The 13,809-nt window shown below is 31.0% G+C and overlaps 1 protein-coding gene across 5 annotated transcripts in view; it reads left to right on the top strand.

Annotated features, from left to right (window-relative positions):
* Positions 1-13,809, top strand: part of LOC111622468 (ras association domain-containing protein 8-like) — an 84,914-nt gene that overhangs the window by 67,910 nt on the left and 3,195 nt on the right. For all 5 annotated transcript variants that reach the window (XM_023364850.1, XM_023364854.1, XM_023364852.1 and 2 more), the window contains exon 3: positions 7,023-7,432. In XM_023364850.1, coding sequence (XP_023220618.1) covers positions 7,023-7,432 — 410 coding nt within the window. The remainder of the gene's footprint in view (positions 1-7,022; positions 7,433-13,809) is intronic.

The raw sequence follows: 13,809 nt of genomic DNA, 5'->3' as shown, positions 1-13,809 counted from the left end.
AGAGCGTCGATTATCCGAAAGTCAATCATCCGAAAGAATTCCAGTCGGCAAATTTAAATTTTCGCCAGTGCTGTGGCGCTGCAATCTTTGGCTATGTCTTGGGCTACTCAAATATTTTACGTTTTTGATACTAAATTAACTTCTGAAGTATAATTTTTTATTGTTTTTATATTTTTCAATATATTTATTTTGTTTGTACAAAATAAAAAATTAATTTTTAACGATACAATAGTCTTCGTTAGGCTTAACGTTGACAGAAATTCAACGTGAAGTGACACGCAACGGAGAAAAATGTCAAGATGGGATAAATTTATATATTTTTTCGTACATAATCGGTTATCCGAAACATCGATCTTCTGAACAACCCCAGTCCCCAATTGATTCGGATAATCGACACTCTACTGTATGTATGAAATATATGAAATACACCTAAAATGTTTTTTTGGACTTTAAAATAGTCCCTCTTCAGTTGGTATTTCATTTAAACTCGCAAGATAAAAATAGATAAAAGTTATATTAAAAGGCCGAAATAATGATGAAGACATCACTATTAAGAAACTGGCATTATCTTACAAGTGTGATACAATAACTTCTATTTTTTTTCATATTTTCCATAACCAAGCCAGCCGTAGAGTTCTACACACAATTAATTACAATCAGTTACAAACCTCTTTAGTATAACTGACTCAATTTCATAAACACGTTGTAACGTGTAATATGAAAAGATGATATAATGTACTTCTGAAATAATTAAGTACAACGTCAAACAAGAGTTTATTTTGTGGCGATTTGCTGCAAGCGTGTTCACCGAAGGGTTAATCTTTAATTTAAAAAAGTTAAATAAAAAATAATCTTTTATTTAAAAAATAAGTTGCTCTTTCCTTGTGTTGAGGATTTATAGTAGTGTTCTCTTTTAAAAAGGAAAACAGATCTAAAAATAAAACATGTACAATATTCTATCTTAACATATTTAGAAGTTTTTAAATAATTTAATATGTTAAAAAATAAATAAAACACATATTAAACACTTTTGGCCAACAGTATTTACAGTAAAATATATAAATATGTTGAGGATACAGAATGTCTTCATTTTCTGTGTTCACCACACCAATCCAAAACAATTCTCCCTTACACAGATTAACTTTTATTTGATGCTACACTCCTGCAAGAAAGTGGAAAATGGATAAAAACATCTTCTGATGATTATGCCAATACTGTAATTCACAATTCCATTGATTAAAATTAAAAATATTTTAAACTAGCAGACCCCAACACGCGTTGTTGTGGCTCAAAATGTATCTATTATAAATGTATAACACTTCCCCGTGGGGGGAAATTTTTCGAAAAATTTCTTCTTAGTGTACGTACATTCTATTGACATATCCTATTAAAATGCAAAAACCCGCATCTAAAATCTAAAATAGTATAAATAGAAGCAGAGTTCTTTGTGGTAAGCCTTAATCCTAACCATCTCCCTTCAGTGGGGGAAATTTCGACTTGTATATTATATAAAAACACGTGTGTATTCGAATGCAGCATTGTGTCAAAATTTCAAAGGAATCGGTAGGAACAAACAAACATTACATTTTTATTTAGATAGATAGATAGATGATGATCTGCTTTAGTTCATCCTCACCGAAAAACAAACTTAGGTCGTCATACTCACGGAGTTAGCGCCATCTGTTGGACATAAAAGCCTTAACCTAGATTATATCTTTTTTATACAAATGTTTAATGGAATAATGAACAGCCCATGTCCACCCTGAAGTTCCATTCTAAATATTGGTGAAAGAATTTTTGAAATCGGATGAGTAGTTTCGGAGATTACCCTACATCCAAACTTACTTACAAACATTACCTCTTTATAATAATAGTATAGATTTTAACAGAGATATTTTTATCCATTTTACATTTTCTTTTTTGTGGAGGTGCAGTCGTACATAAAAAGTCATCTTTGTGAGTGAGAATTGTTTTTGATTGTTACTGATGTTGTGAATGATGAAAAATGAAGACATTTTGTAGCTTCAATATATTTATATGGTTTATACTTTAATGTATCTATTACTTCTAACAATAGTGTTAAATCTAATGAATAAATGAAAGTCATTTATGATGTAAATTATTTATTTAACACTTAGCATTTATAATTGTATTCATATTTTTGTCAGTTCCAATATGACAGCTAAAGGTCTCAAAATTATTGTTTTTTGTTTTTAATTTGTATATTATTTTAGTAGTAATTAATTCTTCCAATATATTAGCTTTTAAGTCTTTTTATTTTGTTTGTTGAAAAGAAAGAACAGAAACAGAACATCTTAAACTGTATAATTGAAATTGGTGATTTGCTTTTTGTCCTTATATTATGATTTTGGGTATATGGTTTGGCTCTATGGAGTACTTATTACACACTGTTGACATTTGTTGGATTAATCAAGCAGTAACGGGTAAACAGTTTTATTATAACTATAGTATGCATTTTGGACAGTCTGTTTTTTAAACTATTTTAATCATTAATCATTGTTTTGTAACATAATACTGCTTTTATTTTAGTCTTGTAAACTCACCAAATTGTAACAATCATGGCTGATGAGGGGACACATAGACTGTTTAAAATGCATATCATAGTTATAAAAAAACTGTGTTTACCTATTACTATTTGATTAATCTGACATGTCAATAGTGTGCGATAAGTCCTCCATAGAAGCAAACCTTAGTGCTCACATATCCAAAATTATATAATTGAATATTGATAAAAAAAAAAAAAGACAAAAACATGAATGCAGGCCTCTGTGTCGCTCACTTTTCTCACTTGTACTTACTTTTCTGAAGTATCCTCACTTTTCTCACTTTTTTGGTCATTTCCACATGCTTAAAAATTAGGAAGATGTGGGACCAATCAAAAATAGTTTTAAAGCCAGATGATCTGCCGAATTATCGAACTATCGGACTAGAATTTTATGGAAAAAATACTCCGCCCGAGCGGGACTCAAAATCACAACTGCTGCTCAGTGTTGTTAAGTTATTGTCTGTATTTATACGTAACTAGGTAGTATTTCCTCTGAATAACAAATAACATTAATAATACAAAATATAACAACAGTAATGAATCAATCAGTTTTACTTTTTATTTTTTTAATGCCAATGTACCTTATTAAATTGATGCCTCTAATTGTTTTTGCCTTGATTCGGATATAGAAAAAGTTTTCATCATTGAGACTTGTTTATTTGAGATTGTCTCCACAATCTCAAGATTTTACTTTGGGTTAACCACCCTTTAAACTCTGGTAGGGCTTTCCACTCGTGTTTAAAGAATTGTTCATACAGTATTTCTTTTTTAGTAACACCGGTACTAGAGCCTTCATCACCACTATTGTACTTTTGGTCACTCATTTTTGGATTTCTAATATTTTTAATTATTCACAGTGTGAATAATTAAGAGAGTACATTTCTGGCGATTTCTGTTATAATGTAACCAGTGATTATGCTACTACATAATATAAGTCGCTAAACAGATCAGCAGAAATAACTTTGTATTGCAATAAAGTCTATTACAATATATAAAAAACGAAGGTACAAAGAAATGTTTTGTTGAGAATTTCTAGATACATTGAAAACAAAAATTTCTTTCATGAATTATCGTCAACTTTTCGCTAGATTTGGTGCTTTAATCGGTAGATCTACCGAAAATTCGGTAGACGCGGCAACACTGACTAGACGTTCGCGGTGCTACGGTTTATAACTTTGTTAAATTTCTTATGATTTTAATTTGTAAGTAACATTTTATTATTTTTATTAATCATGAATTGCAAAAGGGCAACAGAAAAAAAAAATGACTAGAATCACAACGGAACTGAAAAAAGAGATTGTTGAGAAATAAGAAGGTGGCACGCGTGTTTGAGATTTAACGAGATTTAACTGTTGCATTCCGTATTCCGAGAACGACGATATCGACAATCGTGAAAAATAAAGACATTATTAAATTTGCTAACGTTGCGAAAGGGGTTAAATCAATTTCTAAACAGAGATCGAAGACATTAGATCATGTCGAGAAATTGCTTTTGCTTTGGATAACTGAAAAACAGTGTGCCGGCGACAGCGTATCGGAAGAAATTATTTGCGAGAAAGTTAAAAGGATACATGCTGATCTCATGAAAAATCAAGCAGAAACTAGCGAGGAAAGCGAGGTGTTTAAAGCCAGCCATTTTTTTTACATAAGAACGGATTAATCATTTTTACATTACTTCTTATGGAAAAGGTTGGTTTGGTATACGTCCTATTCGGTATAAGTCCAAACACTAGGAATGGATTAAGGTCGTATACCGAGGTTCCACTGTACTTGTTTATCTATTAAAGTATTTTTGCTGCTGGATTTTTTGTGTTTATTTAAGAAAATAGATGTCAAATTGCTTCTCTATCAATTTTCTCATCTCCTCATTTACAAAATTGTGCCCATTTAAACAATATATCTATTGAAACTAGTTTTTATTGTATAGAATCATTAATTCTATTGCATGATTAAATGAAAGAAATTGGAGAAAGTGTGAGAAATTTGACAATACTATAAAAGAGACTTGTTGACAGTAGCAGCTGGCTATCCTTGCTATTTATTGCAAATTGTAACAATCGCAGCTGATGAGGGACACATAGACTGTCCAAAATGCATATCATAGTTATAAAAAAAACTGTGTTTACCCATTACTATTTGATTAATCTGACAAATGTCAATAGTGTGTGATAAGTCCTCCATAGAACCAAACCTTAGTGCTCACATATCCAAAATTATATAATTGAATATTGATAAAATACTATTTAATAAATTCTGTTCTAATGATTCTATTCAATAAAAACTGTTGTTACTCAAGTCAATAGTACGTACATAAACATTTAAGATTTAAATGTTTAAGTACTATTGACTTGAGCAACAACATTTGAAAATGCTTTTCAAATGTTCTATCCCCACACAGGCCCCGAACTGCAAGTTATTAATTAAAAAGTTTGTAAATAAACATTTTAGACAAAAATAATTTGGGATATTTTGCATAATATTGTCTTAATCTTTGGTAACTTTTTCTTTAACTTTTCACTGTGAAAATTCACTATTCTATAATGTACACAGTTATGTTCATTCTGTTTAACTCTTTCAGCTCTGAAAATTTCTTGTTTTTCTGTACCTGAAGATGAAATTGTTTTAATCCTTCAGGCTACAAGGGAAATTTGCATAGCAAAACTAGTCAAACCACTTTCCCTTCAACTGTTTTGTCTCAAACAGATTAAGCCAATTTTGTGTTTAAAGAGTTAAATTATGTGGTACAAGTTTTTAATTTTTAACTCTGTGTGATATGGATTCAAAGAGGGTCTTTTTTCCATGCTCAACAAGAGTTTTACCAGATCTTCAATGGGATTACCTGAGTAGCGAGGAATAGGACAATACCATCTATGAAGAAGATTTTTGGTTTTATAAAGTTACTAGTTTGAACATTAATTATATAGTATTCCTTGAAGACGACATGTTATTGTTATTACCATTCTAAATTTAGACTTTCAGAGTAGTTTATTAAAAAGAATTTTAACTATGTAATCCTGTGGTCCCATGCATAAAACCTGTAATCCACAGTTTGTCAAATTTCATGCTCTTGATGAATTTTAATTTAGAATTTTCTGAAAATAAAGAATCAGCCTGAAGTGGGACTTGAACACTCAACTCTTTCTTATTGTGTGGATGTATTGCCAGTTGTGCTACCTGGATTTCAGTTCAATATTCACTTCCAGAACTATTAATTAAGATATAATCATACTGGTTAATTAAGGTGTCAACTGGGGACAACATCAGTGCCCATGGCCTGTAACTCCCTCCATAGCACTCATCTACAATCCATTTTCTCAGTAAATAGGAGCCTCAGGTTTGAGTCTTGCTTTAGGCCAATTCCTTTCTTCAGGAAAATTCTAAATTAACAATTCATTTATTATAATAATTAAAATTAACACAAGATGTTGTCATGATCACCTACTTCTAGACAAATTAGTTTCTAATCATAAACATCACCATTTAATAACTCAATAAATTGGATTTAAAGATAAGATTGAAGACGCAATCATAAATAACATTCTAGAAGATACATCAAAAGAAAAGTTTAAAAACTACTTGAAAATTGACAAGGAAATCTCAGTGTCTGCTATGATGTCATGATAACAGACACTTGAATATACCATATGTTACTGAAGAAGACTGGAGAATTTATCTGATGAAATTGAAAAATATTAACATGAAGATAGTTTTAGATTTTATACTGTATACTAAAAATTTTTACACTCTTCTCTTGCAGTGAGATTAATTTCATTTAATTTATCTATGCTCTGTTTTCAACTATGACATCACTCCCCATTAACCACCTATTGTGATAGGCAAGCCTGTCACAGTCTCTAGTGCATCTTCTTTACTTAGCACATTTATTTTCCAGTTTTATTTTCCAACTTTAGCGATTATCCTGTCACGAGCTAGCTGCACAGCTTTCATTTTTACCAAAAGAAAAAAATTAACGCCCTCTGTATCGTCTAGAACTTATCATCAATGATGACGTCACTGGTAAGACAATACTTATGTAAACATTGACACTGTTTGAATTTCTACCAACTGACGCTCTAACAGACCACAGTGTACCTGAAGAAAGCCGAAAATGTTAGTACTCATGTATAAATGGCTAAAAACAAGTGAGAAAGGTTTTGTCTTGGTCATCAGTAGTTTACTACAAAGTTCAAATAATTTCACAAATACACATTTCAGACTTTGTAGCTGAAGTATTATAACACAAAATTTTAAATGCCATAATCATGATTCAAGTGATGAAGATTTGACAAAAATTAATAATTTTTATAGCTTCATTTAACACAATTTTAAATTTGCTAAGTTTTAATTAAAAAACGTAGTTTATCTTTAAGATTTTAGCCATTAAATTATTATATTTTAATAATAATTTTAGCTTTCATTTCTTTTGTGACATTTAAAACTTAATATTTATTATTAGAAATTGTATATTGGGAAGGAAGATTGAAAGAACAAGAAGAACGTTTAGTTGCATTGCAAGAAGAAGTACGAAGACTTGAAAAAGCACAATTAGAACATGAAAGTGAATTGAATCAGTTGGAACAGCACTCTCTTCTAGAAGAAGCAGAACTTGGACGTCAGCAAGAATGCACGTTAAGATCAGAACTGACATTAGCTAGGTCTCAATTAGCAAATTGTGAAAGTGAATTACTTCAGTATCGACAAAGAATTAGACAGTTATTGGAAGATATTGCTGAAGAAAGGAGGAGACGTGCCAAACAAGAAGAACAAGTAAAGAAGGAACGTGAAGAACAAGAACAGACTGTACAAAATCAGTTGGCAAATTTACAGCAACAAATGAAAGAAAAAGGAAAAGAATTAGAAAGTCAGGTAATTAATTCTTAATTATGAATTTAAATGATTATTTTTTGAATTGATAATTATTTTTAATAAAAATTTATTGGGAATATTTTGAATAAATCCAAAAAATTTCTCAATAAATTTTAATATTGAATTTCTCAATTAATTTTAATATTTGATGACTTCAAAAATATTTATCTGAAGTAAACAAACATCTTTATTAAGAATGTTCTTGGGAATGAGATTTAATTATAATTTATGCCTGTTTTGAAAATTTTTACATTGTAAATGTAACTTAACTTATTATTAAGTTGTTCGGAAAGTAAGTTTGTTTTTTTTTACCACTAGACGAATTAGTCATATTTTTTCAGCCATTTTCATTATAAACCGTATTATCTATATATATTTTGACAGCTAGCATTTTAAGGCTTATTTGTAAAAAATCTTGTTTGATTTTGTGCAATTGTTTATTTTTTGTGTTTTATCAAACATGGAAGATTGAAAGCAACATTTTTGGCATATTTTGCTTTTTTGAAAAATATTAACATGAAGATAGAACAACAAAATATGCCAAAAAATCAAAATGCTGTTCAAGCAAGGAAAAAATTGTGGTACAGTACATGTATGGAGATGATGTGTTGACAGAATGACAGTGCCAAAACTGATTTACGAAATTTCATTCTGGCAATTTCAATATTGAAGATGCACCACGTTCTGGATGGCCATTTGAAGCCAATGAAAACAAAATAAAAGTACTGATTGAAGCAAACTGCCGAATAACAACACATGAAATCACTAAGAGATTAAATTTGTCAAATTAAACTGTTTATGATTACTTGAAACAAATTGGTTTTGTTTCAAAGCTTGATATATGGGTTCTACATGTTCTTAAAGAGAGATGCTCTTTTTGGTGGGATTTTAAGGAAATTTTTTTTTTGGAGTTTTTACCAGACAATTCAACAATTGATTCGAAAGTGTACAGCCATCAAATAAACAAATTGAGTAATATCATCATATAGAAAAGGCCAGCAACAAAACAGGTGTAGTGTTTTACTATGATGATGTCAAATTTCACACAAGTTTGGTAACTGGTCAGAAACTGTTATAACTTAGATGGGACTTGCTATCACACTGACCATATTCGCCAGATCCAGCACACTCAGATTATTACTTGTTCCGGTCTATACAAATTTTTTTTAACTGTAAGACATTTACTTGAAATGACAATGTCAAAAATCACTTGGATCAGTTTTTTGTAAGCAACGATCAAAACTTTTATGAATGTGAAATCATGCTACTACCAGAAACGATGACAACAGGTATTTGACCAAAATGGTCGATATATAATTCAATAAAATATTTATTTAGTATAAAAATATTGTTTTTTTTTTTCCACAGAAAAAACAAACTTACTTTCTGAATAACCCAATAAAATACTTTGAAGTAAATAAGATATTTAATATATTAATAATGAAAATTTTTGTAAATACAGTTGACCCCCCATAACACGGGTTCCTGTAGTTTGGATTCCTATATCACAGCAAAAAAATTGCGACAGTATTTGTACAAACATGCTAAAATACTTGTATAATTCGGTAAAACGTCATCGCCGACTCGTTTTGCGACAGGATTGGTCGAATCTAGACCAATAGCAGATATTGTACAAACCGTTGAGTTTAAACGAGCAGCGGACCTACTAAAAACCATTTATTATTTAACTTCCATAAAAATTATATTTATATTAATGATGTCTCCAAAGTTAAGTGAATTTTTTGAAAAAAAAAAAAAATTTATCAGGAAGCATGCGAGCGCCATTCAATGACAAGCTCCATGACGAAAACAAGCTTAAGCAATGGCGTAGTCAAACAGTACACACTCAGTAAGTAATCCTACAGTAATTTGTTTATAGCATAATTTATATGGATTACTCCCAAAAAATTATATGTATTTTGGAAATGTTGAGTCGAATTAGTCTAGAATCAACTAATTTTATGGAAGAAACCTTTCAAACAGCCGTAGTCCGTAAACTGCATACGTGCCTGGTTGTGATTGGCTGGACTCGTAGAAAATGGATTCATAAAAACTGGAATGTATCTACTGTTATAGGGGGGTCAACTGTAATGAAAATTATATAATTGTCTTTACTTTAAAAAAAAACAATTTTTATTTTGATAAAATTATAAATATAATTGTAATGACAATTGTGATGGAAGCTGGGAAAGTTTAAAACAGCCCCAGAGTTGTAATTTTCAGTGTCTGTCTGAGGAAGGTACAGTACTTAATATTTAGTTACCACATGATCAACAAACACATCTTTTATTATTTTAGGAAATATGACTTACACAGTGTGTCAGTTAAATAACATGACTGTTTTTATAACCTAAACACAAAATTTATTTTTCAAAAAAAAAATTTATACATTTTTGACAATCCCATGCATCACTACACAGTTCTAACATCAATCATAGAGATTGTTAAAGTAGTGCTGAAAGTTTTCAAATGAATTACTGTTCAGTCACTTGGTTGTTGCCTTCCGGATGCTCTGCATATTGTAAAACACTTTTTTAAAAGCAATTTTGATTTGCAGAAAGAAAAAAAAAATGTCAGCAAGAGCCAAATCAGTGACTAAAGACTGAAATGCTGATGACCATACAGAGCTCAAAAATTGTGTAACAGTTAGCACATTCAGCTGCCACATTATTGTGTGAAAGAAACCAATCATTTTTGACAAATCATTTGTTTCTCACTTGACACATTTGTTCTCTTAACGTCTTTATGATGATTAAATTAAATAACACACAGCATTAATTGTTGTCGCTTGGAGAGTAAATTCACCAACCTCAATAACAGGCTGACTTTGCCCTATGTCATCTTCAGTGGACTCTAGATCTTGCTGAAAATGAGTATGTCATCAGAAAACTAGTGCCCTTCTCAAACATTTTATACCAAACACAATTTTTAAATCCTATAAAGTTACTGTGAACCTAATTTTCCCTAATTTTCAGTAAAATTTAATGATTACCCATTGCTCCACATTACACTCATTTACCTGATGCTCAGAGATGCATTCATTAAAAGGATCATAAAATGAGAAGCAATGCATATTTGCATCTGTGTGATTTATGGATGGAAAGAACCAATTTTTGCCACTAATGATCTCAGTGGCAAAAACTAGTTCTTATTTCTATCCATAGAGCATGCAATAACACCCCATTTTTTATTTTATTGACACACTGTGTATGTCAAATATCTTAAATTATATTTCTAAAATTGTAAACATTAGTATTTTTTTTTAATATGACGCTATAATTTAATAATGACTAAACCATTCATTTAATTCTGAACTCTGTTGAAATTAAAAAATGTTTGTTTGATCTAAATAACATGTCTGTTTATTTTGGGTATGCAACAAAAATTCAAATTTAGAAATTAAATTAATATTTGAAATTAGAGTAAAATAATTATATGGCATTAGACTGTAATCTGTTGTGTATCTTGACCACAATTCTTATGAAAATGAGTTTCTTCCATTTGATGTCATTACATTCCTTTGGAGTGCGTTCCTCTTGATGATAGACTAATAAAAAAGACCTGTTGTTAGTGGTGATTTTTCATCAGTTATGGAATGTATTATGAAAATGTAAACTTGTTTTTTAAAGTTAAAAAATTATTAAATTATATTTCAAAAAGTTATTAAATTCCCATATTGATAAATATATTTAAATGGCTTATTTTTTTTTTAAAGATTGCTTCTTCACTGACTTTTATAAAAATAATACTGAAATAAAAATAAAGTAATTTAATTAACATTTGAAACTTGCAAATACAGTGGGTGATTGCTTAACGAACAGATCGGATAGCAAACAAATTGAATAACGAACACTTTCATGAAAGATTTTTATGATCGGACAACGAACACATGTTTGGATAACGAACGCTTTACTGAACAAACATAAAAAGAAGCGACGGAAAATAACGAATACCGATTGATTTGCCCTTGTGTTCAGGTAAAAATTTGAAACCTTTTGGAGCGCGGGATACTTCAACATCAGCGCTTAACCTGATACTGATCAGATAATTTTTTGAAACTCTCCCTTGTAATTTCAGCTTTTTGTTTACCTTTCTGACAAATAATTTTTTATAGCATTCATGAGACTGTCGGGCGGGCACTTATTAAGTTTTCATCAGGATTTATTTATGAAAGGTGAAAGTTTAACTGTCCCATCCGATATTCGTTAATGTTTTAATACCAAATTTTGAATTTCATCTGGGCCTTGCATTTAAATAATTTTTTGTGGGCTAGTTGATTTCTGTTCTCTGAATTTTTGTAAGTGCTTTTATGAACTTTTTATTTAAAAAAGAAACTGATAATATCATGGAGCCTAAAAAGAGGAGTGTCAAGAACAGTGCTCACCGTAGAAACCAAGTAAGAGATAATAGCCAAGGTAGAAAGTGGGCGCAAGATGTCTAATATTACTAGGCAGTATGGGTCAAACAGATCTACAGTAGGCACAATCTTAGCTATGAAAGATATATCAAGAAGTCTCAAACTGCTAATGGAGTAATGAAAATCACACCTGAGAAATAAAGAGCATTTTAGAGCTCATAATGGAATCTGAAACTGATCTGATGACAGAAGAACTCCGAGAACTCTCAAATGAAGAATACCAATAAACTAGGCAAGATATGTTTTCTTTTGAAAAAGAGGAAGATGAAAGAGGACCAATGTCGACATCTGCTACTAAAGACCTTTTGAATAAGTGGGAGGATGTTGGAACATGATCATCCAAGTGGCATCCAAACCAGAATAAGGTTAATGGGGTTGGGGATCTCTACAATTACAATACTATTAGTTACTTCCAAAAAATCGTGAAATAAAGAGAAAAGCAATCGTCATTGGACAGATTCTTTAACACCCACAAACAGAAAAAACATGACTAATAAAAATGCAAGATTGCATATACAGTGGTGCCTCGTATAACGGATGCTGCGAACAACGGACTTTCCGCAAACAAGTGCGAATGATGTTTCCACTCTTTTGCCGTTGCCAATGACAATGTCTGCTATTTTTATAATATATTAGCATTATTAGAATATATTATTAGTATATCTGAAGTACAGAGCTTTCATTTGGATTCGGCTTCCTCCCTTGTTTATTATGTACAGTACATCACCTCAGTGAAGAGTATTTACATTTATTTAAGTGTTGTGCAAATCATGGCTTCTAAAAAACAGAAAGGTGATTTCAATTGAAACAAAGCAAGAAATCATCAGAAGGAGTGAAAGTTGACAAAAACTTCCTTGTCGAATAGAGAGAGGTTCAACAGTTTATCAACACTCATTATCCAAACACAGCTGAGGCCAATAGGATCAATGATCTCTACAATGACACCCTTGCCTGTCATTTCTGACAGGTGTTGAAGAAGAGAGAGAAACAGACCACCTTGGACATGTTTTTCAAGAAGCCAGCTGCCAAAAAACAAAAGATGGAACAAGAGGAGTTGATCCTGCAAGCTCCGGTAGCCTCTCCTGAATCTGACTCCGATTAAAAAAAACAATAAAAAGAGACCTGCTGCAATGTGTAAAAAATCTGTATCTGTATGAATGTGTGAAGAAAGTGTTCCTCTACCTCCTCTTCACAACATCTGACTACCTGGCATAATTGGTGACTGCTCCATTTTTATTTTTTTTTATGGTACAGTACGGTTATTTTATGCTGCGGAACGAATTATAAGTTTTAACATGTATTTCTGTGGGAAAATGCGTTTCGTATAATGAATTTTTCACTTAACAGACGTGCACCTGGAACAGATTAAGTACGTTATACGAGACACCACTGTATATGTATTTTTACTATTACATATAAATAAACATAGTAAAAAAGTATATATTGTTTAATTTTTGGAGTCTCCGGAACGAATTAATCAAATTCCTATAAAAGCCTATGGTAAATCGATGATCGGTTAATGAATAATTCAGATAATGAACAAAGTTTTGGAACAGATTATATTCGTTAACCGATCATCCACTGTAATTGCAATTGTAAGTTTCAAATATTAATTAAATTGAATATTCAGTTATTTATATAATATACTAGCTTACCCGTCGCGCATTGCTGCGATCTCAAAAGAAACGAAATTCAAGCAAACTCGTTATAATAAAATTAAATTTTCACTTTATCATTTTTATTGACACTTATTATTATTATTCGTTTTCATCGGGAAAACATTTCAAAGTGTTGTTTCAATTCTATTTATTTATTGGAGTGCTCGTGGATACACGATATTTTTTGTTTTTTCGTCTGGTGCGTACACGAATAATTCGGAAGGTTTTCCGACGCGTGAGCTGGCCACATACAGTTGTCCATGCGAGAAGCACGGATTCTCCAAATTTAGCCCACACACTTG

Source organism: Centruroides sculpturatus, unplaced genomic scaffold (genome assembly GCF_000671375.1).
Source record: "Centruroides sculpturatus isolate CEXI.00-Female unplaced genomic scaffold, Cexi_2.0 scaffold150, whole genome shotgun sequence".
NCBI lineage: Eukaryota > Metazoa > Arthropoda > Arachnida > Scorpiones > Buthidae > Centruroides > Centruroides sculpturatus.
Note: the sequence above shows the minus strand (reverse complement) of the source record. Positions and strands in the feature narration are given on the sequence as shown.